A 22543-nucleotide genomic window follows, 5' to 3' on the forward strand; every position below is an offset into this window, starting at 1 on the left:
CCCCTTCCCCCATCCAGGTCTCGTTCCCCGGACGAAATCTCTTCCTCTTCCCCTCTTCCCCTCTCTCCCTCTTCCTTCTCTTCCTTCTTCTCTGATCTCTTCTTTTAACCTCTCCCACCACTTCTTTACCCCGAACATCAGTTACCTCAATTCCTGGACCTCGATTCCTTTATTAACTTTCCCTCGTCTTCCCCAGAACTTCATCAATTGTCCCTTCACTACATTCGAATTACACAAATACTCCCTCCGTCGTCTTCAGTCGGTAAGTGAATCCGGTCTCGGGGTCAGCGATTCATCAGAATTGGACCTCCCCCATCGCACGCCGATAACAATGGCATCTGGTAACTCCTTCTAGAATCATGGAACACTCAAGACATCACCTCGGAGGTGATCCGGCGAGGGAAAGTGTGTCGCTAAAGACAGACATGTGCAGAAACATTGACCTGCCCTATGGCGCGTTTGGCGTCAATCATCTGGTAAGTCCGCGTTGTCTGCTGTCGAAAGGCACATCCAGTTTTTCAACCCATTTTGGCTCTTGGCCATTATTTAGCTTTCCTTCACTCTTCATTTCTCTATTTCCTGAAACTCCTCGCCTCTTCGATTTTGCTGCCAGGTTTTCGTTTTCCGGGAATTACAGGTTTTAGACTCCCATCGCTATTCATCCCTACTATTCTTCAAACGGCGTCTGCATATGACATGGATCTTCACTGTGGCCTTTGATGTACGAAGCCGATATTCATTCTGCTTTTCCCAATAACTGTTTGTATCGCCTGGATCCATTCACAGGATGCCTGCCTCTGTGAGCCCGGCCTCATATAAGGCCGCAACTCCCCCCAGCCCTCCTGGCTCTCTGATCTTTCCCAATCTACTGAACATCCGAACCGATTACCCTTCCTTGTCCCACTCAGCAGTGCCCATCGTTTCTTCTTTACACACTCCTACCCCAACCCTATCACCTTCATCATGGAGAACCTTGATCAGATCAATAGCCTTGAGGGCGGTCTCCGCCACCTTCGCCTTCGTGATGCTGACGAATTGGCAAAGTACTCCGTTCCGGTCGAAACAGTTCCTCGTCCTGGATTCAATCAGACCGGAAAGGAGATTGAAGTCCAGATGAACGCCTTCGCGATCGCCAAGTTCCCTACTAAGACGGTCTACCAGTATGATGTGAGTACCCCAGTTCCGGATGCCGTCAGATCGCCTCCGGGCCTGGTTCTGTGCTGACTTTACCCAGGTCCACATCGGCAATGGCGTGGAGAAGAGCGTCATCAACAAGAAAGTCTGGAATTCCAACGCCAGGAAGAGGGAACTGAAGCAGATGATCTTCGATGGACAAAAGCTTGCATGGTGAGTTTCCCTTTTTTCCTGTCCTAAAGCCTCGAAGGGATGCTTACTGGGAATAGGTGCATGATGAATTACCCCAGCGGCCTTAACGTCATGGTCGATCTCGATGCTGAACAGAACCGTCCTCCCGGGAAAACTCCCAACACGTTCCGCTTGGTCGTCCGCCCTACCCGCTCTGTCAATCTAGCTGTCTTGAATTCCTGGCTACGGGGACAGACTTCCATGTCGGAGGCTGTTCTGGAGGCCCTAAGTAAGTCTTTCAACCGGTGTGGGATAGACAGGTTGTCAGTATGCTGACAGTTGTAGATTTTCTTGACCATGTTTTGCGGGAATACCCGAGTCAGAAGTTTCTCGCTATCAGACGTTCTTTCTTTGATTCTGCTGGCGAGAATAAAGACATCGGAAATGGCGTCCTGGCTTTCAAGGGTGTTTACCAGGCCATTCGACCTGCTCTTGTATGTTTACCTACCACGGAGCGCTGAGTTTAACTAACATTATTTAGCATCGCGGACTTATCGTCAATGTGGACGTGTCAAACACTTGCTTCTGGGCGCGTACTTCTCTCGTGGGTGCCGCGATGGCCATCCTAGACTGCCGCGACCACCAGCACTTGGTTCATGTTTTACGGCCTACTGCCGATGGCCACGGCGGCACAACCGAATCTGCTGGCTTCTTCGAAGTGCATCGACGAATCAGGAAGCTTGGAGTGCGCCCACATTACCAGGGTTGCCCTAACCGTGACAAGGACTTCGTGATCAAGGGCCTCATCAACGCCAATGCGCGGAAATACAAGATCGATTACAAGGACCACGCCACTGGAAAGACGGAGAGCATCAGTGTTGAGGCTTATTTCAAGAAGAAGTATAACATCGCCCTCAACTATTGGGAACTACCCCTTGTTGAGATGACCAAGAAAGGCGTCTTTTACCCTATGGAATTTCTGACCATTCACGGCCTTCATCGTTACATGTGGAAGCTCAACGAATACCAAACCTCAAGCATGATCAAATATGCTGCGTCCCGTCCCGCGGACCGCTTGAACTCAATCCTGAGGTCGAAGAAGATGCTTGATCACCCTAGTGATCCCGTCCTTCAGACGTTTGGTGTTATGATTGAAAACAACATGATTCACACGAAAGCCCGCCTTCTTCCTGCACCAGATATTGAATTTGGTAATAAGCAACGCCATAATCCAGGCACGAATGGTCGCTGGGATCTCCGCGGCAAGAAGTTCTATTCGCCAAACAAGAAGCCTCTTGACTGCTGGGGAGTTGGATATTTCCCGGGAAAGCGTAATGCAATCAACCGTACACAAGTTGAGGCTTTTGTTGATTCAATGATGAAAACATACTCCGGACATGGAGGTACTGTGCTGAGGCGTCCTATCGTTGTTGAACTGAAAGAGGATATTGGTGACGCCATCAAACGCCTCTACAATTCCACTGGGGTTAATTTCCAGAAAGATCCCCAGCTGCTCGTTGTTATTGTTCCCGACAAGAATTCGTTCACCTACAGCCGAATCAAGAAGTCTTGTGACTGCCGGTGGGGTGTGCCTTCGCAGGTGCTTCAGGCTGCACACGTGGCGAAGAACAACCCCCAATACATTTCCAACGTGCTCATGAAGGTCAATGCCAAACTTGGAGGAACAACAGCACGTGCTGTCCCCAAGGTGACTGAGGCATCGTTGAGAAAGAAGTCCATGATTATCGGTGCCGATGTTTCCCATTCCCCTCAAGGTGTGTGGCTACCTTCCTTGGCTGCAATGTCTGTTTGCATGGATCAGTTCGGTGGTCGATACTGGGGAGCATGCGAGGCAAACGGAGAACGTGTTGAGATAATTGCTCGAGCCAATCTCGAAGCCATGCTTACTCCTCTTGTCCGTGAATGGATGTCCACCGTTGGTGAGGGCAGGGCACCAGATAACGTCTACTATTTCCGTGATGGTGTTTCCGCGGGCGAATTCCAGCATGTTCTCGAGCAGGAGGTCCTCGATATCAAGTCAATCTTTATGAAGTTGACTAATGATCAGTGGAAGGGGAAGTTTACCGTGGTTGTTGCCAACAAACGCCATCATCTCCGTGCGTTTCCAAAGCCTAACGACCGCAGCTCAGCGGACAAGAATGGAAACCCCCTTCCAGGTACTCTTATCGAGGGAGATGTCACGAGCCCTCATGACTGGGATTTCCTCCTTTATTCGCACATAGCCCTACAAGGAACATCTCGCCCCGTGCACTACCATGTCATTCTCGATCAGATCAAGCATCGTCCCCAGGAGCTTGAGAACATGATCTATGACCACTGTTATCAGTATATGCGATCAACCACTTCCGTTTCTCTTTGTAAGTTTTCCCCTCATTTGAGGCTTGAGTATTTCCATCTACTAACATAGAGCAATAGTTCCAGCGGTTTACTATGCTCACTTGGTCGCGACTCGTGCTCGGCATCACGATGATGCGCCTGCGAGCTCCGGTCCTCAAAGTGGTCCCGAAGTGAAGCTGACAAACCCGAAACCAAAGAACAAACCCGTTGATCCGCGGCTCCTACCCATTCATGGTACTTCGAACCGCCTTCCATTCGGCATGTGGTACATCTAGTCGCATTGAGTTGCTCATATTTACGGGATGAGACCCTCGGTCACCCCACAATCCGCACTTCCATGAGCCAAATCTAATGGAGCATCTTGGCTGGGAAGGTGGAATCCATGGTTTCTGCTGTTTTCAAGTGGCTTTGTTTTTTAGTTAGTTTGCCAGGGACGGGAACGTTTTGGGATCTGGCACGACGGACTCATTCAGGAGATCCAACTGCTCTCGAAGTGCTTGGAACTCGTTGATCAGGAGTTGCAAGCCAGAAGCAATCTGTAACCCAGAATAACCTAGCATATTTCAATGCGAGAGTTTTTATTTGAATCTCTACCTACACATGGGCATGTACGGCCTTCGGCCCCCTCTATCCGAATACTAGGATCACGAAGAATAATTCCTCTCCCTCTGTGGAGGAGAAAGCAAGTTCTCGCATATCTCAATAGAAATTCGTGGACAATTCGTTGCAATATTCAACATTCAGCTTATATCGGAAAATGGCACATAGCTCGATCGTAATGACTTTGCGAAAAGAAAAATATTCGTGCCCTCGAAGGTACTATTATAGCAGCTCAGCTTATGGAGTCGGCCGGTACGTGCTGCTATCCTAGAAGGAAAGGCGCCGATATGGGCAGTGGCGATGCAGAGTAGATCTCCAGCATTGAAATATGAACGCCACGGTGCGCCCCTCCAACAAAGTACGAACCAAGGAGCGGTCATGTAGTCTAGGAAGTGGAGGACAGAGAGCTCTGAAGATTAATGGTGGAAAGAGGCGGCAAATTGTTAATGAAGGGAACTGGAACCGGCAAATGCCATATCCAAATCCAAGACCAGGATCCACAGCGTCAAAGGGAGCCTATCCGACAAAGAAAGTAGGGGAATGGTCAGAATATCCCTGTTTGGCACAGACTATTATGCCAAGGATTGCACACCGCAGGTGAGCATCTAAACTGCAAGATATGAGACAACAGTAAGGAAGTAACGTAAAGGAAGAAGACACAAGGTGATCAAGGTATTGGAAACAGTAATGAAACAAGAGAAATGCACAAAAAAGAAAGTGACAAAGTAGTTCTACAAGCCTGACCAACGCCAGGCCCGAGCAGATGATAATAAGAAAAGACAGTGTCGTCCACCAAAACCCTAAAGCAAAAGGTATCGGTTACCGAGGGACCCTTCCCAACGCCCTAATCATACATCATGAAGCATCACCCGAGATTCCATTCATTTGAAGCACCGTGCTGTCATCGTTGCTACTGGTGTTTCGGCCAGCCTCGGAGGTGGCTGGAGCATCCGAGACCCCCGAACTCTCAACTGCGCCTTTGCGGTTGCTGAGCTCGGTAGTGGGAGACTCTTCGGATTTCACATTGTTCAACGTTGGATTAGATGCCTTCGCAACACCCATCCCTGCCGAGAATTCGTCTTCACCGACAACTCCCACCGCCACCCCGCTGTTCTTCTTTATCTTCTTCTTGCTAGGCTCCGAGTTTCCAGGTTTATTGGCATTCGATCCCGGCGCTGACGGTGGCAGGGGTCGCTTTTGCGGGCTAGAAGTCGGCACCGGAAGGCTCGAGGGAGGAGGGATCTTGCCAGATGCCGGCAGACGCGGTCGAGCCGCCATTGGTCGTTGCTTCGGCGGTAACTCGAGGTCTTCGACCAGTGGTTCGTTATTATTTGTTTGTAATTTAGCGTTAAAGAAGGCCTGCACCAGGCCAATTTGCGATGTTACAGACTCGGGCGAGATGCGTGGGTACGGAGGCGGTGGTGGGAAGAGCGTTATTGACTGCGAGGTGCTGCAGAGCTTGTCAGGATCAGACCTTCATTGGGGCGGGACTATTTACCTTGTATTTTGCGACTGAGCGGCATTGTACATCCTATTCTGAAGGAGATGCAGCGGTACACTGAGATTAGAGAGGCCAAATTCCTTATCCAATCCCAGCTCCTTGAAACCAAAGAAATCTTCATCGATATCTTCCGCAAAATCACCGCCAACAAATTGCTCGCTTCCATCCGCAAATGCCATGGAGCCGTCTTCTCCACCATCCTGGAGAGCTGGGCGGAGAAGCTCAGACAGCAGTGAACGCAGCCGATCATGTGCAGTCGTTAATTTTATGCCAAGTCGTTCAATGTCATCCCTGATGTAGGACTCTAACCCCTCGATATCAATGCCGACGGAAGACAGTGTATGGAGCACCATCTCTGGCTCAGTGTAGGCGCGTTTCCATTGAGGCGAGCCCGCGTTCTCTACCGTATCCGTCACGGAAACTTTGGGGGCTTCCAGGTAAGATTTCAAAGTTTCCCCAATCTTCCGGAAAAAATCCGAAGCCATATCCGTCGCAGCATCGAGAGCGGACGGTTGGTATTCCTCGAAACCTGTATGATAGAAAACCTTGGCCACCGAGCGCTGGAGAGCCGCCTTACAAACCCAGGGAGCAATTACAGGTCCGTTATCATTCATAACATGTGGTTGAGCATCCTGTTCCGCGAACGGTTCCGGTTGGTATTTCTGGAACTGATTTTGGTACATCTGCGAAGAATTAGTTTCCTTTGTTCAAGTCGAAATATGGTTTAACACCCTACCTGAGATTGTAACTGCATCTGTTTGACAATACCTATTTTCGAGCATATCTTTCTGGTTTCCTGCATCTGCCTCATGTTTGCATCCATTCTCCGTGAAAGTTTACTGTCTGGCTGGACGAAGGATCTTTTGGGTAAGATTCTTAGGAACTCCTCAGAGGCATCAACAAGGTTACCCTCGGTGTCTTCCCTCCAGATCAAGTGCGCAGGAAGGTCCGGAATGCCAGACATGACGTCGTAATAGTCCGGTATCACTCTGTCTTCTTCAACTTCGATCCCTTCTGCGAGCGTTTCGCTGGCGGCATTAGGCTCCATCGTTCGCGAGCCGGCCTCATTGGTATTGTCTCCCTCCATACAAATCTGCTTCTGGCTCCTGAGCCATCTTCTCATGCCAGCTTTCGTCCGAAGAAGAGCTGGCTCGTCCGAGTTGATCTTATCTCCCTTGAATAGCCGATGTCTCTCTGCGGCGATGATGGCTCGATCCTTCTTCGTGACCTGCTTCCAAACTTTATATTCCGGATCGGCAAGCTCAATGCCAGGCGTAGCTAGGGCACTTAGTGCAGCAGTTGACGTTGTTATACCATCAATATCCATACCATCATCCTGCCCTCCTGGGGCAGCAGAACCAACTCCGGCGGGATCGGAAGGGGTCTGCGTTCCGGGAGGTGGTGTTGCGAGCCCGTTCTGAATCATTTCCATAGGAACATCGGAGTCCGAACGCATGGTTGCCGAGGGTTGCGAGATGCATCCTCCAGGAGGCTCAGATCCATTCGGAGTATTCCTGGATGGAACAGCGCCTTTCTTTGATGTTTTCCCAGGAGCTTTTCGGCCCCTCGATGACATGATAGGCTCATCATCACTTTCATCTCCGCCGTCAAGTTCAGCAAGCTGAAGCCTCCGCTCTTCAGCCTCAACTTCAGCACGATCTCGAATAACAATTTCCGGGATGAGAGGCACAAGCTTCTCTGTTTCCTTCTTCATGTACATGGCATGCTTGCGTAAGAAGTGCTCTGGGTTGGTGTTGTACTTGAAGCAATTCGACCATATTAGGTTGAGATCATCCACGAATTCCTGCTTCGACTTGTACTGAAGAGCCTTCAGCTTCTTCGTCATTGTTCCAAGGTCCATTGGGTGTTTAATGACTGACAAAATAGTTAGCAGTTAAGGTCAGAAGGGAGAGTCAAGGACGTCCTCACCCCCGTAGTAGTCAGGTGCATCGCGTTTGTTGACCCGGGTTAGGAAAGCAGATGAGTGCTCAGTCATCGCTTTAAGTTCACTCAGTACTTTCTCTGCAGCTTCATAGAGCTCTTCCTGGCCAATCTTATCCTCGCTGGCCCATTTGCTTCGATTCTTGCGGACCTCGCTCATCAGACTCCGAAGCTCTGCGTCAGAAGCTTGGACCATCGTGCGCTTCATATCAATTCGTGCGATCAGGTTCTTCAGAGTCAGGCTAGACGCGCCAAGGTTGGCATTGCTCAGCGAGCCATAACCGCTGGAGCCTGAAGTTGCATTATTTCCCGTGTTTGCCTGGCCGGACATTTCAGCTTCCACTTGTCTTTCAGACTCTTCCAGCCGCTGTTGGTCCAACATCGCATCTCTATCGTTCTCCAACGTGTAGAACAGTGTAAGGAAGCTTCGCTTGGCCGCTTCCTCTGTAGCCTTCTTGTCTTCCTCTAGTTTCTTCCGAATGTCTTCTAGGCTTTCTTTCTTCGTTTCTTTTGCGACATCTACGCCCGCGGGGGTGGATGTGCTCGGTGGGCGACCCGGCGACGGCACGGCATTGGGTTGCTGCATAGGATGCGCGGAAATCTTCGACGGTGGAGGCGACGCAGCTTCCGTATCGTCGTCTTCATCATATTCATCGTAATCATCATCGTCCAGATTCCTCGCGAGTTTCTTGGCAGGACCCGGTGGAGGTGCCGCTTCGTCGGCGTGCTGGTTCTTAGCCTCGGGTTCATCGAGGGCGGCACCAGAATCATCAAGCGCATCTTCTGCTGGCTTTTCACCTAAAAATAGACTGTTAATCTTTGCCTCGGTGCGATTATACAGGTCGCGAAATAAAGCGAGGCGTGGATCCTCTTCCGCAGCAGTATCGGCGTCCGATATCAAATTACCCGCGTGAGGACCATCGGCGTCGACCGAGACGCGCATTTGCGGCGTTCTTGAGCCGGAAAAAGGTTTGGAATAGCCATTGGTAGTCTGCGCATCATGGACATCATCGGGAGGTCGAAGGTGGCCCTGAAGGAGCCAGGCGTTGTGGTGGCCGAGCGACATGCTCGCTCCAAAACCCCGGTTATGGGGTGGGCGAGGGGGCACGCTTCTCCACGGTTGTGATCAGGCTCAGGGAGGCAACGACAAGTGGATTTGGGAAGGGGTGGAAAACATAGAGACAAAGAATAGAGTAGATGGGAGCGAGGATGATGTCTTCACGGCCCAACAAGATGGACTGCGCGGGGATTTGGATGGAAAGATCCAGGCTTCTGTGCTGGGTTCTCTGCGCAAAACGGACGAGGTGAAGTCAGGCCGAGCCGTGACCAGCTCCAACGGTCACCGCAGGTGAGACCAACCGTGCAATTTCTGGGTTCTGAAGCGACACAGCAAAATCAAGAGATGGTTTCCGTTTCCATATGGGGCGGTATTTTCGATCAGAATACCAGACACATCTGCATGCTCTGCTGATACCACTGAGATCGCTGATCGATTGTCGTTGAGCTGTGTGTTGCTTTGTGAAGCAACTGGGGCGCTTCATAATTATTCATACGGCCTTATCTGGCCTTGTATAATTTCACATGACGTGAGCCGCCAACATCAGAGCATTGGAGCTTCAAAGCTTCCGGACTTTGTTCCTCTACTAAAGTTACATAGCCTATTCTCACCATGCGGATTCGCTATCCATTTGCGGGTAGGTCAAGCCCTCTATCTCTCGCTCCCTGCCATCATTAGCAATCATCCGGCCACGGTATCTGCAAGCGCCCGCGGATACCTTCAACACCGATCGGCTCCAACTCCCATATTTGCTCGCTCAAAAAACTCACCTTTACTCTCCTCCGCAGGTGCGTTCGTCTTCCTTCTAGTCCTATCCGCCTATATTGGACTCTTCCCTCACAGCGAATCCACCTCCGTACCTGCCAACCTCCAACCAAACGACAAGCTCCTCCACCTTGTGACCTTCTTTTTCCTCTCGCTCATCTTTTACTGGATCCCCGACACCTCGCGCCGACGTACTCTCCACCTGACTCTGGTCGTCTGCACTCTTGTCCTCGGCGTCGGCTCTGAAGTTCTTCAAAGTGTTCTTCCAAATGGCCGCTCTTTCGACCCGTTCGATATCCTAGCCAACGTCGTCGGAAGTGCTGGCGCGGTAGGACTATGTAGCTGGTATCACCGACGGATGCTGGAGCGACGACGCAAGGCTAGGTTCGGTTCTCTAGGCGATGGAGGCAATGATGTTGAGCTCGGCATGGGACCTGGCCACGACGAGGATGGTCTAGGGGCTCAGGAATCGGGCGTTATGAATTTGGAACAGGAGGTTGATAATTGGGACGAAAATGCGGTCGATAACTGGGATACTGAGGATGGCGATGATCCGACTGTTCTGACAGGTACCACTGCCGTCGACAGAGACGACCCGAAGGTATCTAAGGACAAGATTGAAGACGGGAAGAGGAACGACTAACACAGTCGCCCTTCGTCAATATAATCCCCGTTATTGCATCTGATTTCATCGGAAGCTCTCAGGAGAGGAACAGAACGGCTCGATGAGCCAGTTTCGGTCCATGGCCCGCAACCACGGCTGGCCATAATACGCCGACGTAACCATGATTTTTCAAGATGGCCCAAATAAACAGGTCGTCCGCGGCTTCCCATCAGCCGCCGTGTCGACCGTGCTGACGAAGTAACGTTAGTCTTTTTCCGACTTGACCCTGCCGTGGATTATATTCGGAGTTTTCGTGTAGCTCATCGGGCTTATGTATAGTTGGTTTTATCTTTCTTATCGACCGTTATGGATACTAGCGTCTAAATAGGGTCCCAGAAGCGGCTTGTTCTGAGTTTCGCCTCTGAATTGGTTTTAATGCTCAGATAAGCAGTCTGTCAGGAATGGCGCTCTTATAGCTCGTCGGCGATCCCACACCCTCAGCGTACGAGGACGGTTCCAGGGTCGAAAGTGAAGTGTTCAAGAGTCAATCTAGAGTTCCCAGTTCAAGGAAGCGATTCCTTGTGAGTAGCATCTGGGCGCGTCTGCGCCAGCGTTTTGTCACGAATGATAAGTGAGACAAATAGCCAGAATTTAGATACACCATTCAAAGTACTACACCAGTAGGATGAAGTAAATATCACTGACTTTCTACCAAATTGGAAATCAAATATGATACACCAGTTCTAAGGCTAGAAGAGCAAAGCTAGGGGAATAGCAAGCAAGAAGAAGCCAAACCACGGTTGCGAGTAGCCAGCAGCCCCCCTCCCCCGGAGGATCCTCCGACCTTCGGATAAATCTCGAAAACATAACAGTGGTAGAAGTTCGCGAGGTAAGGTATTGTGAGAGAGGAGGTAGAGTCTCCTGTATATTCAACACGATAGTATAATTGACAAGGTAGCGCAGGCATAACAGCGTAGCAATGCACGCAAGTCAAAATTTCATGGCCAGCCATATTAGAGGATGTGCGCGAATGCAGGGACAATTCAAGGCATGACTTAACTGAAGGTGGATCAGTCAATATCAGACACCTCCGGGGTTCTGGTCAGGCTACTGCCAGAGCCGTCCCCAATAGCTTCCAGTTCTGGCTTCGAAGCAGGCAGATAGCCGGCCTCGTCCGACAGTTTGGCAATTTTGGCGGATCTGGCATCCGATCTCCGCCGGGTAATCCCATGAGTCCTCTCCAGTACGAGTTCAGTTTGCTCTCGTAAAACTTCGTAGATGAAGAACAACTGCATCTCGTTGTACACCATCATCATCCTTTGCTCGCGCATTTGGTTCACCGTCTCGAAGACAGGGTCCGTCTCCGGGTCAGCCACCTTCAGTAATTCGCCCGACTCGAGTTCTTGTAAGAGGTGATCCAACGCAATAAAGGTGCCAGTGCGGCCTACACCAGCACTGCAATGAACAATCCGCGGGTTTTGAAGAGACGATTTAGAGGCTGAGGTCTTGATCAGCTGGAGCAGCGCGTCACGGTCTTCGCCGACAGGTTTAGAATAATCGGCCCAGCCTGCGAAGAGAAAGTGCCAAACAATCTTCGATTCGGAGCCCACTGTAAGCTGCAGCTTTCGGATCTCGGATCGACAACCCTCATCCCAGGTACTTTCCAGGAGCATAATTTGTCCAAGTTCATCCTCATCCCCAGACTGGTGTTCATCGCCATCCACAAACGGATCACTATCGTCCCTTCTCAGGTGCATTAATGGGTTGTCAAGATCAAGAGGGAAATACTGCGAGCACTTCTCTCGACCCGCTTCGATCGTTTGTGTGAGCATAACAATGACCGCCACTTCTTCGCTCTCATGGAATACCATTTGCCAAAAGTGATATAGATTGTCCAGTTTTGGCCCCTGCTTTCACGTTAGCAGCCGTTCCAGTTACGGATTTGGAAAACACACTTACCTGTGTCGCAATATATCTCCTCTCCTCTAGAGAGGCCGAATCCTTGAGAACGATAGGGGATGCATTGATAAAATCGCATTCGCCTTCGGAGACTCGAAGGCGAATGCGAGAATTTGCCCACGCTTGCACGTTCGCATATCGGTTCCTCGCCCTGACTTCGGGATCCGCATCCAACGCCCAACGATGTGAGGGGTCGTTCGCCTGGGATCCTTCCAATAACCGAGTTCGCTGCATCCATTCAAGCTCTTCAAATTTATGATGAATTTCTAGATGCGAGGTAAAATGTTAGCACATGGCGCTATGCAGAAAACATAGCAAATTCAGGCAGAGGTCTGAACCAACCTACGACTGGCTGGCGAAGAAACGGGGGGACAAGTTCATTATCTGCGATATCCAGGGCCGGGTTGTGATCCTCAGCCCCATCTATGATCTCCGCTCCATCCTCGTTGTCCGGGTGCGAGCGCTTCGTTGCCTGAACGCTTGTGTCTATCTTGATGGTGGGATGCGCCATCCTGGCGGCAGCGATCCTCTGGAAGGCACGAACCTTGCCCAGGACGCCGCGCGCCTTTTTGGAAACACGCTTCCGTGTTGAGACAAGCTTCCGAGAGTCGCTGCGAAAACTAGGAGTATCGGGTGAAGGAGAGCGGGATGTTGGCGCTGTGAAAGTCTGCCCCTCCGAGCCGTCGGGCGGATCGACAGCGGCGCCGTTGGGTGGTTGTGGCAGGGATGATATCTGTAGCGTGGACAGGTCGAGACAGCGGTGGAAGCTGCTCCTCGGGCTGATTTGGCCGGCCAGATTTCTAGATCCCACGGGACCGAGACCGCTTAATGAGTCGTCTTTTTCTTTGACAAAGTTGGTATTATGCCGCCCGTAGCGGGGTAAACGTGAAAACCCACAGTGACCACGAGGTGGCAGAGAGGAATCCGTAGAAGACTGGAGAAGTGGCAGCGGGAAAAATATGCTGATGGTGATTTCAGGCAGCACGCGACACCCCACTTGTCGTAAAGTGGGCAATGGAGGAACAGGATCGCGATTGAAGATGCAATATATACGTCCACGGTAAGGAAAGAAATCGCTGGAAGAGGGAGCTCAGGAGCCACTTCGGGTTTGGATATATATCTGGGCTCGAGGAAAGCACACTGTAGAGGAGAGGGCGCCAAACAATAACAGCCCTACGCTTGCAGAAGTACAAAGCCCCGGAAGCCAGAAGACGGACAGCAAAGCGCCCGTCCAGGAGTTATTGTCAAACTTAAGATTATCATTATCAAGATCATCAGCGACCATGGATCAGCGGGACTAAGCAGTGATGTAATGAGAGCCTAACAGTGGTCCCAGTCAGAGTGGGACAGAGGGAGAGATTGTTCAAGGATGGACCAAGCCTCTTGAGGCAGAGCTTGTTTCTGATTCCACTCCTTGATAGACAGTCAAACTTTTGCGTCGAACGTTCCAAACACCCAGAGGCTGAGAGACGGATTGCCCAGACAACTTGGAAGTTTTCAAAACTGTGTGCGTGGGACAGGGTTATGATTGGCTGGATCTGGTTGTTGACCACGTGACTATTTCACTGCTGACAAACTCACAACCGAGCTGGTGCCTTTCTCTTCATGCTTCGCTTCCCAGACCATCTCGCCCACCCTGGTCATTCTTGAGCTTCCGGAGAGGCCGTCTGGGACGTCGAATGGATGTCAAGGTACCCTATATACCGACCCTACCTCTTGGCCGATAAACAAACCGTCTTGCGAAATGCTTCCAAAATGGCTTTTGTTGCGAACCTTCGAGGTAAGTACCAGGAAAGTAGGCAGTTCGTCTTTGAACCGGGTATAGCTGATACTGATATAGGTTTGGCTAACAACAAGGGTATGCGCATCCGGTGTCTGCCTTTACTACTAAGCCTGTTTCCTAACTCCTCTATCAGCTACTAGCGAGTCCAACATTTCATCGCATGGCCCAGAGGGCGCATCAAAAAGTCCAGCATTTCAAATATGGTATACCCCCGGAAGAAACGGGAGGCACGAAGCTCGAGAACAATGGTATGTCCGCGCCGCCTCAGAGCGATCGCCCGCCGGATAGGAATGCTGACTGGGGTCTCCGACCCCGCGACTGCAGGCCCTGGGTTGAGAAAATTCTTGGAGTATTTCAAAGAAGAGGTCAAAGATCAGCTGAAGGGGAAACCGCCAAATAAGCTTTAACCATCGCCCGTAGCGCGCTTCTGAATCATGACTCGACACATGATTTAAGCTTTTATTTGCTCTGTGGTACATCTGTGTGACCATCGCCGTACCATTATATCAACGTTCGGGATGCTCCACCCGAGGAGATATTCCATACATGAACGACCGGTTTGGCTGCTGGCCTTTCTGGGCTGAGCTCCTCCAAGGGTTGCAATTTCTTTCCGGAACCTGATCATCACGCCCCCTCGCGATGACCGTGCCGTCCAGCACTTTCGTTCGACATTCGGGACACCGACGAAGTCTTTGATCCTGCAAGCCCTTGGGTTGAACACGGTTGGCCGTTTCCCACAACATCAGTGTCCTAACTCGAGGCCTCCTGCTCGAGATGGTTGTCGACGACTTGGCGCCTCTTCTGTGCAATTTCTTTTTTGGTCCGCTCCTCCACAGCATCCGACATTCAGCGACACACGAATTCCGTAAAGAGATTTCGAGAACCCTTGTGTTCCGTCAAACGATCATTCGACAACAACTTAGGTAAGCTAGGTAGCTGATTGGAAGACGGTGTTACATATTGCCGTCTAATTGTCGATCATCGCCGTTCCCATGGCTGTTATCCGCCGAGGCAGATGGAGCGCTGTTATAAGAGTTGGCAGAGACGATCGAGGTTACGAATACACCATCACTCATCATTCTGAGAGTTGCGGGCCTGAAACAAGATGGAGGAAGGGCGGTTCGTTTCGGAGTTGGGCTCGATTTCTAAGAATTGGCTGAGATTTTGGAACTCCATTGTCGCTGGTGCTTGGGCCATTCCCGTTTGTCGAGCCGCCTGAGCTGGGTCGCCGATCAAGGAGGATCTTACCTTGCTTGACTTTCAGAATGGGACGTCAGACGCCAGACAAGCAATGCTCTTCTTGGCGGTGGCTTCGTGTGGATGCAGTCCCCAGGCACAACGGCAGACGTGGGTCTTGCTGAGGCTGCGCGGACCTGAATGTCACAGCAAAAGTTGCAAGGCCACAAATGTCAATGTAACCGAGGCTGGGATTGTCATGAAGGAAAGGGCGAATGAAATTCCATCATAATTCGATGGTTTCAAGGTTGTTTTGGTGTGGAGAGTTGCAGGAACTTTCAAGCGGATTCAGAATAGCCAACCAGGTCCCGTCTTAAAATAGAACCAAAGTGTTGAACAGAGCGGGCCTTGGTGCGATCCTTGTCAGTCCGGACTTCGATGTTTTATTCTGTCTGCCGCTCGAGAACGACGGTCAATGGAACTCCCCGTCTTCATCCAGTTGCGAGAATGAAGTCCTCGTGGAAACTGTTCTGTGTCTCTCTGGCAGTGGGGCCTTGACAAGCCCATCTGAATTTGGATGACTATGGCAGCTGACAAATAATGGCCGTTGCGCAGGCACTGCCTCGAGATCGGAAGAGAGTGTCTCACGCGATGAGCCTTGAATGGCCAACAAGCCCCTTCGGTCGTGAGTGCCCACTGGCAGACACGCTAGCCGGTGTCCACTGTCCACCCGGGGTTCTGAGGGTCAGATTGTTATTGGCTCCCTCAACTCTCACACTGTCTTGTTTCTCCCCAAGCTAAGCCAGAGCGAGTCAATTTCCCATAATTTGGTTGCTCGCAAGTTTGAAGACCAGAAAGCGCAAAGAAAAAGAAACTGAGTCAACGAGACAGCCAAAGAAAGTTAGCGCCTGCTGCTCTTCATCCTGTTACCCACAGCCATGTTTCCCAGGGAGAAACCAACAGGCGCTGCCGAAGGACGTTAGGGCTTCCCGCCGTCTGCGTTGTTCTCAGCGTCTGGCGCTCTCCACCTGCGCATCCATTCCTCCCATCCTTTTCTCCCATCCTTTCCTCTCATCCTTTCCCATCCCCATTCCTCCTGATGCTCTTTGCTTAACTTTCACCCGCTCTTCTTGCCTGCACTTTTCTCACTGAGGCGATATTCGCTCGTTAAACCTGCTCGCTTCCGTCCTCCCATACGTCCCGGAAGCACCCCTGTTTATTTCCCTGTTCCTCGCCTGCGTTTCTCTCATCGTCTCATCGTCAGCCTCGGGTTCACACCAATTTCGACTTAACTGACTGGCCTTCGCCATCCGAATCCACCAACCCTCGATCATCTACTTTAAATTTCTTGATCGCGGCATCTGGGGTAGTTCATTATGCGCGTCTCCAGCCTCTCGTTCTTCCTCTACTCCCTGTCCCTCGTCGCTGTGGTCGCCGGTCAGGGCGCAGACCCCACGGATGATGCTCTCACGGACATTCTCGAACCTCTCCCCTCGTCCACGGACAGTTCCGCTACAGATACATCTACAAGAACCACCACTGAGCCTACCGATACGTCAACTAATAGCGATGATGAGCCAACACCGACTCCAACAACGACAACCACGACCTCCAGCGACGATGACAACACTTCCTCGACAGACACCCCCACTACGACTTCGGGCCCTACGACAACCACTACGTCCACTCCAGAACCTACTCATACCAGCACCAATACCGACGACGAGGATACACCAACTACCACCGTGACAACCATTACAACAACCCAGACGGTTGATGGCACCCCAGTTCCTACCACATTCACCAGCACCAATGATCCTAGCGGAGCAACCGAATCTCCTGGCTTGAGCGGATCTTCTGAAGATTCCGACTCTGGTCTGGACTCTGACCAGAAGAAGATCATCATTGGTGTTGTTGTCGGTGTTGGTGGTGCAATTTTGATCGGTGCCATCGGGGTGGTTGCATGGCGAATCCGCGCCAGACGGCGAAACGCCCAGGATGAAGATGTTACCGACCTGATGAGTGGCACTGCCGTTGGCTCTGGCGTCCGTGAGAAAGCACCCAGCCCTGGTGCTGGCGGTACTCCTTTTAGGTCTACCCTTGACCAATACCACAACCCCGGTCCCGTCAACGCTGCGTCAAACTTCTAGGTTGAGACGAGATTCCACTCCTTGATGGGCTACCGTCACCCAGCCCTAGGACGGCCGAGGACCGACAGCTTCTCTGCTTCGCTCGCAATATTGCCGTCACGGTAATGGAGGGTACATGATCTTCTGTGCTTATACTACGTTTGGGCCCTGTAGAGTCTGTACGATTATCACCCAGTTAACACTGGCGCTTTGAGGGCAAGGAATTGCTTAGTTTATTCCGCTCCCCTCTCCTCTGTGGCTTTCCATGCTTGTCTTTTAATCCAGAACTTTCCGCTGATAGAAAACTGTCGTTCCTTTTCAGGCCGCACTCCATCGTGATTTTGCCTAGCGTTCATGTTTGGTCGCAATGTTTGATTCCCCATGGACACATTCAGCTTTCGGAACATACTACTCGAGTATGAGCTTTGTGTTTTCTGTCTCACCTTCTGTTTCTCTCGCAGCCTGGTTTTTCCAGTTTCGCGCCATCTCTGGGCGAAAAATCATGTCCACCTAATTCGAATGCTCGTATGTATTTAATCTCGACAGATACACTTTAGTATCTCTCATTGGTTACCTTAAAGCATTTGTGTACCGTAGATAACAAAATAACAACCCGAAAATTCCAGTCGTGGATGACTTGGAGGCGCCCAGGATGTCTGAAACGAGAAGTGGCGGTTCCCCCGGGGCCGCCCAAGCACTAAAGAGCGTTTGACAGGGAATGGATGCAGAAAACATCTCACCCTTCAGTCGTGCCCCTCCTCCAATTGAGATCGAAGATTTGCGAGTCCCTCCAGAACTTCAGTTCATTGTTGACCAGGAAGCTCCTCTGTGCCAACTATCTTGATAACACCAAGGCTACCATCCGCCACGCAACTGAGTTCCTGAAACTTCAGCCTCGAATCATGACACCCTCAACGTTTCGAATGCTCCTCGTCTTCCTGTGGATCACTTCCGTGATTCCGGCATTGGCATTCGATCCACTTGGCGTGGTGTACGAGGTTGCTCATCTGCATCGGCGCGTATGTCTTCTCCTTTCCTTTGTCTGTCGCCCTGGGACTAGGGTGATTCTGACTCTCTCGGCTGTGGGTTAGGCGCGAACCCTTGGGGGATCTGCACCGACTGTAAGTCACTTCATGCAGATGGTTCGTGGAATGCTTAAGAGTGTTTGCTGATATGGTTAGCAGATTATGAGGACGGCGGATTCGGAGAGGCCTTTCAGTGTCGACGGGGATACATTTGTGAGTTCCCAGCTCATTATCCTCACTGCGCCTGGAGAGAATGCTTAACTACCGTTTTCTGGACAACAGACAGATTATGATTCTGCAGCCCAGAGAAGGTATCCATTCTTATGCACCTGCTTTCAAAACCAGACTAATTTTTCTCCCACCCGCAAGTTGCAACATCCAATTTGATAACTGCCAAAGTGTGAGTCTCCGAATTAAGTCCGCAAGAGAGGTTAGGTATCTGAAAATTTTCGATTCTAGGCTGCCAACGAGGATAGCTCAACGTCATTCTCCGTGGAGGATTGCCAGACCCAGCAAGGTAAGTCAACCATCCTGGTCAGACTTCTTCCCATGATTCTAAAATCGTCAACAACAAGATGACTGCTTCGCCGATCCACCGTCGGCAGAAAATGCGACGATGGTCACGGGAGTTGACAATTCTGGTTCATCGGCGTCGGAAACGGCGGAGTCCACAACGAAGTCGGATTCGGCAGCGCTAGCACAAACAACAATTCCTTATGATTCGGAATTTGACCTTGTCTGCGATCTTTGACTTCAAATTAAACCTTCGTACCTGAAGGACTGAGGGTTAGAGCCTGGGGTTAGAGCCTGAGGAATGCTATATATCCTGATATAGTTTAGCGTCCACGTGCCAGCGCGTCTCGTGCATCTTCCTCTTGTCTCGAAGACGCGACTCTGAATCCATCATCCATTTCACTGTCCGTTTCTTTTTACGTTTTTTGGACTGAAAGTGGCTTCCAACCGGATCTAAGTCACCCTGGGCTTCCATCAAATACTACTCAACTTCGAGCGCTTTCCCTTCCCTCTAATACTCGTCGTTTTCGCCAGCCGAATCTAGGTAGCCACATCAAAACCGCCTCAACCTCCGGCTGCCTCAGTCCACTCTACCAATCCACAAACAACAAAACCCAAGCGCTCTCACAGCAGTCGCCATGTTTACTGCACTCGCTCCTATGCAGCCTTCCCCCAATCCCAGTCTTTCATACTACCCTTGGACACCCACGCGTCCATCCCCGCTCTCCCCGCGCCAACTATCACCCTCGTCAAGTGCCATGATAACCACCCCAACACAACAACCACAAGTTAAAACAGGCTCACCGTCTTCGTCATTTACATTTTTTCCTTCTCCAGCGTCTCCACCGTCTCGAAACGATCCCAACGGCAATTTCAGCCCCGAAAGTAACTCACTGAACACCAACACCACCGCCACCGCCACTGCCACCACCCCGTCAAAGTACGCAAACCGATACACAGCAACGATATCCAAGCCTCTTCTCTCGCACTCAACAAAGCGCACGTTCACTACCTCGGCCTCGGCCTCGGCGCGCTGTGCCCGTCGCAATGCATTCCTCAACCGCGTCAAACAGGACCGCAACAATGGACGGTTTGAGGCTCGTGCAGAGCATTTGGCCTTCATGGAAGGTGTCGCAGAGCAAAGAGAGTGGGTTGAAGATATGAGGAGAAAGGCGGAGGACATTGAACGCAACCTTGATCCCGATTTCGAGATGGATGGGGAGGGATTTGATGGAGGTATAGCCGCCCTATTCGTTTTATTTTTTTTTTATTTCTTGCTCTTTCCCGTTACACCACCGATCGAAGACTAATTTCGTAAAGATGAAGAGGAGATTCGAGAGTTGGATGAATATCTCGAGCAAGAGCACGCTTTGGAGATGGAGTTTCTTGAGCGGATGGAGCCCCCGCAGGGTGGCAGGCCGGGAGCCGCAGTCTCGTCCTTCAGTGACGACGAGTATGATGATATCTTCACAAGTTTGTCCAGCCATGACCCCCCTCTAGACATGGATATGTCCTGTTGAATTGATCTTTCTGTCTTCGGGTATTCAGGATTGGCTAGGCGTGCAAGGACGGCGTTCTGGAATCCCTAGAGGTCATATGGTATGGCGTTTGTCTAACTTCTTTTCATATACATCCGGGAGCGTGTACATGGTGGGATTTCTTTATCTAGCATAAAACCAGCAAAGCGGTCAGTTCTCCCCAGTGGCAGTATGGAGAGTAAATAAGGGTATCAGGATGTATATGTACAAGATGCCAGAAAGACCCGGAATCAATAAGGCAGGCAATGAATATAATCTCCCAAACACAGCCTTTCACATGAGAAAATCAAGCCAGATCTTTTGAGATATCTAGGATAGCTCTAGCCCGCACACGGACCCGTTGTAGACTATTGTTGCGGGCAGTCTGGGACACCTCCTTTAAAGTCATCCATCCAGGGATTAGCGACGAGTTCATCCGGGGGATTCCCAGCCGCTTGCATCTAGACATCGTAAGCAAATTCACTCATTCAAACGGAATAAACATAATTTGGGGAGCGTACAGCCTGCATCTTCTCCCACACATACTCGCGACACTTCCTGTCCTCATCCGTATACCCTGGCTCCTCGAATTTTGCTACAATCTGAGACACCAGCGCAGCCTGCGTCTCGTACCGTTCCATATCAGGACCAGATACCTTTCCCTTACCTTTATTTTCCTTAATCCAGGGCCCAAATTTCGTGTCCAATTCCTTCATCGGCTCATAGAGCATATCTTTATTCGAGAGTTGCTCCATCATTCCCATGAAGATCTTACTGAGGTCGCCGTCGTCGCCGGCCCCGTCGGAACCGGCTTCGATCGCCTTAAGGAGCTGCGCGACAAGATCGTCGGCGTTATCTTCCGACGCTGCGGCAGTCGCCTTATCGCCTGATTCTTTCATCCGGTTGATTGTCCGTTGGATGGCGTCGTTGAATGACTCGGGAGCGGCTCCGGTGTCAGCTGCCGCTGCCGTTGCTGTCGATGCCGGCGCTGGCGCCGACGGACCGTTGCCCTTCCCATCCGTTTCCTCCGCCATCACATCAGCTAGAAGCTGTTTGAGAAAATCTCCCGGTGGGATCCCGCTTTCCTCAAGTTGTTTTGTGAATGCGTCTGCCCCTTTATTAATGGCGGATTCGAAACTGTATGAATCGGAGACCCCGGACTGTTGCGCGGCCTGGCCCATCATTTTGGCCATATCCTGTTCAAGCTGGTCCATGAAGGCGTGTTCGTCTAATTCTTCAGGGACTCCGAATGCGGCGGGGGGTGTGGGTTGCAGTGGTGCGGGGGTTTCCGACGAGATTTGGGGTTTGGGTTTGAAGTCATCGAGGACGTCTAGAATCGTGAGGATGAATCATTATTATCCAGAACTCAAGAAGAAAATTCAATTTTTGCTGGCTAGCTCACCATCCAATTCGTCAAAATCCGACTCATCATCTTCGCCTATGGATTGTGTGGGTTCGGGTATTGAAACTTCCGTGGTCGATGTTGAGGCCAGGTCGGAATTTGAAGGAGGTGCCTTGTCTTTGTCCTCCGTCTGTGGTGTAGGAGATTTCTGTTGTTCACTCCGCTCGGGGGTAATCCGATAGTCACTCTGTGGCAAGTCGAAAGGGTTGGCGGCGGATGGTGATGGAGATGCCATTGGCCTTGGAGCTCAGAGAGCGGGACAAACGCGCAGGCCACGAATCACACAACGCAAACTAAAGTAAGGTTGACTATAAGAATAGACGAGGAAGTCAAGAATAGCAGTCGGAGGATATTGGAGCTCGTTGAAAGTGCTGGTTGTGTCGAGGAGTGCACTTCATGTGACGGGCGAGGGAAATGAATCAGCAGTGGGTTTGGCGGGGAACCGACAGCCGCGGTTGCTGGCAACGGACAACATTTCTCTTGTCTGTGACGGACCAAAAGACAACTCTGGACACTTCAAGAAGACTGTATCCTGTTTGCGATCACGGAGAATCGGCCCAGCAACTGGGATAGGCTTGAGACAGCGTGAGAGTCCGACCACTTGGTGGAATCATCGAGTTACTTTTGGATTGGCTTTCTATCCAGTCATAATAACCAAAATAATGGAATCAAACCCTTGAATTGCGGTTCCTGTTTCTTATTTGGGTCAAACATTCAGTCGTTCTTGGAAGAGAAGGTCTCGCGGCCGATGACCTCGAGACGGGCTTGAGGCTGTCCGCGTGATGTCAATTTGCTTTTTGCCTCGTCTTCCGCTGGTGTCAGAAAGGAGGAGCGTTTCATCGGAGCTCTCCTGGCAACACGCGAAATGACGAGAGTCTCCCCCAGACGGACCTCGCCGATCAGCCAAC

At 51.0% G+C, this 22543-nt stretch overlaps 10 protein-coding genes across 10 annotated transcripts; 7 read left to right on the forward strand and 3 right to left on the reverse strand.

The window, feature by feature from the left end:
• The first annotated feature begins 166 nt into the window (after positions 1 to 166).
• Positions 167 to 1305, forward strand: BJX67DRAFT_49603 (uncharacterized protein). Its single transcript, XM_071035085.1, has 3 exons — positions 167 to 262; positions 356 to 476; positions 1045 to 1305. Exons 2-3 carry the CDS (start codon positions 360 to 362, stop codon positions 1222 to 1224), a joined length of 297 nt encoding a protein of 98 aa, XP_070887205.1. The 5' UTR covers positions 167 to 262; positions 356 to 359; the 3' UTR covers positions 1225 to 1305.
• Positions 1306 to 2057: 752 nt separating this feature from the next.
• BJX67DRAFT_350137 (putative eukaryotic translation initiation factor eIF-2C4) lies at positions 2058 to 4251 on the forward strand. Its single transcript, XM_071028805.1, has 2 exons — positions 2058 to 3683; positions 3742 to 4251. Exons 1-2 carry the CDS (start codon positions 2249 to 2251, stop codon positions 3936 to 3938), a joined length of 1632 nt encoding a protein of 543 aa, XP_070887206.1. The 5' UTR covers positions 2058 to 2248; the 3' UTR covers positions 3939 to 4251.
• Positions 4252 to 4671: 420 nt separating this feature from the next.
• On the reverse strand, positions 4672 to 8893 carry BJX67DRAFT_49632 (SAGA histone acetyltransferase complex subunit SPT7). Its single transcript, XM_071035086.1, has 4 exons — positions 7694 to 8893; positions 6501 to 7639; positions 5762 to 6447; positions 4672 to 5713 (listed from the first exon to the last, which is right to left on the reverse strand). The coding sequence occupies exons 1-4, from the start codon at positions 8769 to 8771 to the stop codon at positions 5119 to 5121; spliced, it is 3498 nt and encodes a 1165-aa protein (XP_070887207.1). The 5' UTR covers positions 8772 to 8893; the 3' UTR covers positions 4672 to 5118.
• A 404-nt stretch (positions 8894 to 9297) lies between these two features.
• BJX67DRAFT_49830 (VanZ family protein) lies at positions 9298 to 10516 on the forward strand. The gene is made up of 3 exons (XM_071035088.1): positions 9298 to 9399; positions 9551 to 10394; positions 10471 to 10516. Exons 1-2 carry the CDS (start codon positions 9375 to 9377, stop codon positions 10168 to 10170), a joined length of 645 nt encoding a protein of 214 aa, XP_070887208.1. The 5' UTR covers positions 9298 to 9374; the 3' UTR covers positions 10171 to 10394; positions 10471 to 10516.
• Positions 10517 to 11201: 685 nt separating this feature from the next.
• ptpB (tyrosine protein phosphatase PTP1) lies at positions 11202 to 12601 on the reverse strand (the record flags this gene model as incomplete). Its single annotated transcript, XM_071032708.1, has 3 exons — positions 11202 to 12038; positions 12091 to 12356; positions 12433 to 12601. 3 exons carry the CDS (start codon positions 12599 to 12601, stop codon positions 11202 to 11204), a joined length of 1272 nt encoding a protein of 423 aa, XP_070887209.1.
• Positions 12602 to 13845: 1244 nt separating this feature from the next.
• Positions 13846 to 14280, forward strand: BJX67DRAFT_380052 (uncharacterized protein; the record flags this gene model as incomplete). The annotated part of the gene is made up of 4 exons (XM_071032709.1): positions 13846 to 13870; positions 13931 to 13948; positions 14014 to 14121; positions 14198 to 14280. 4 exons carry the CDS (start codon positions 13846 to 13848, stop codon positions 14278 to 14280), a joined length of 234 nt encoding a protein of 77 aa, XP_070887210.1.
• Positions 14281 to 16313: 2033 nt separating this feature from the next.
• midA (putative cell wall protein) lies at positions 16314 to 17621 on the forward strand. The gene is made up of 2 exons (XM_071035091.1): positions 16314 to 17357; positions 17501 to 17621. The coding sequence occupies exon 1, from the start codon at positions 16426 to 16428 to the stop codon at positions 17197 to 17199; it is 774 nt and encodes a 257-aa protein (XP_070887211.1). The 5' UTR covers positions 16314 to 16425; the 3' UTR covers positions 17200 to 17357; positions 17501 to 17621.
• A 122-nt stretch (positions 17622 to 17743) lies between these two features.
• Positions 17744 to 19154, forward strand: BJX67DRAFT_49850 (uncharacterized protein). The gene is made up of 7 exons (XM_071035089.1): positions 17744 to 18197; positions 18270 to 18299; positions 18363 to 18416; positions 18486 to 18514; positions 18573 to 18603; positions 18663 to 18720; positions 18779 to 19154. Exons 1-7 carry the CDS (start codon positions 17901 to 17903, stop codon positions 18952 to 18954), a joined length of 675 nt encoding a protein of 224 aa, XP_070887212.1. The 5' UTR covers positions 17744 to 17900; the 3' UTR covers positions 18955 to 19154.
• A 200-nt stretch (positions 19155 to 19354) lies between these two features.
• Positions 19355 to 20236, forward strand: BJX67DRAFT_380055 (uncharacterized protein; the record flags this gene model as incomplete). The annotated part of the gene is made up of 2 exons (XM_071032710.1): positions 19355 to 19952; positions 20037 to 20236. 2 exons carry the CDS (start codon positions 19355 to 19357, stop codon positions 20234 to 20236), a joined length of 798 nt encoding a protein of 265 aa, XP_070887213.1.
• Positions 20237 to 20313: 77 nt separating this feature from the next.
• pex19 (putative peroxisomal membrane protein receptor Pex19) lies at positions 20314 to 21959 on the reverse strand. Its single transcript, XM_071035090.1, has 3 exons — positions 21636 to 21959; positions 20755 to 21563; positions 20314 to 20694 (listed from the first exon to the last, which is right to left on the reverse strand). The coding sequence occupies exons 1-3, from the start codon at positions 21868 to 21870 to the stop codon at positions 20602 to 20604; spliced, it is 1137 nt and encodes a 378-aa protein (XP_070887214.1). The 5' UTR covers positions 21871 to 21959; the 3' UTR covers positions 20314 to 20601.
• Positions 21960 to 22543: the final 584 nt, after the last annotated feature.

Source organism: Aspergillus lucknowensis (genome assembly GCF_044049455.1).
Source record: "Aspergillus lucknowensis strain CBS 449.75 chromosome Unknown BJX67scaffold_14, whole genome shotgun sequence".
Lineage (NCBI taxonomy): Eukaryota > Fungi > Ascomycota > Eurotiomycetes > Eurotiales > Aspergillaceae > Aspergillus > Aspergillus lucknowensis.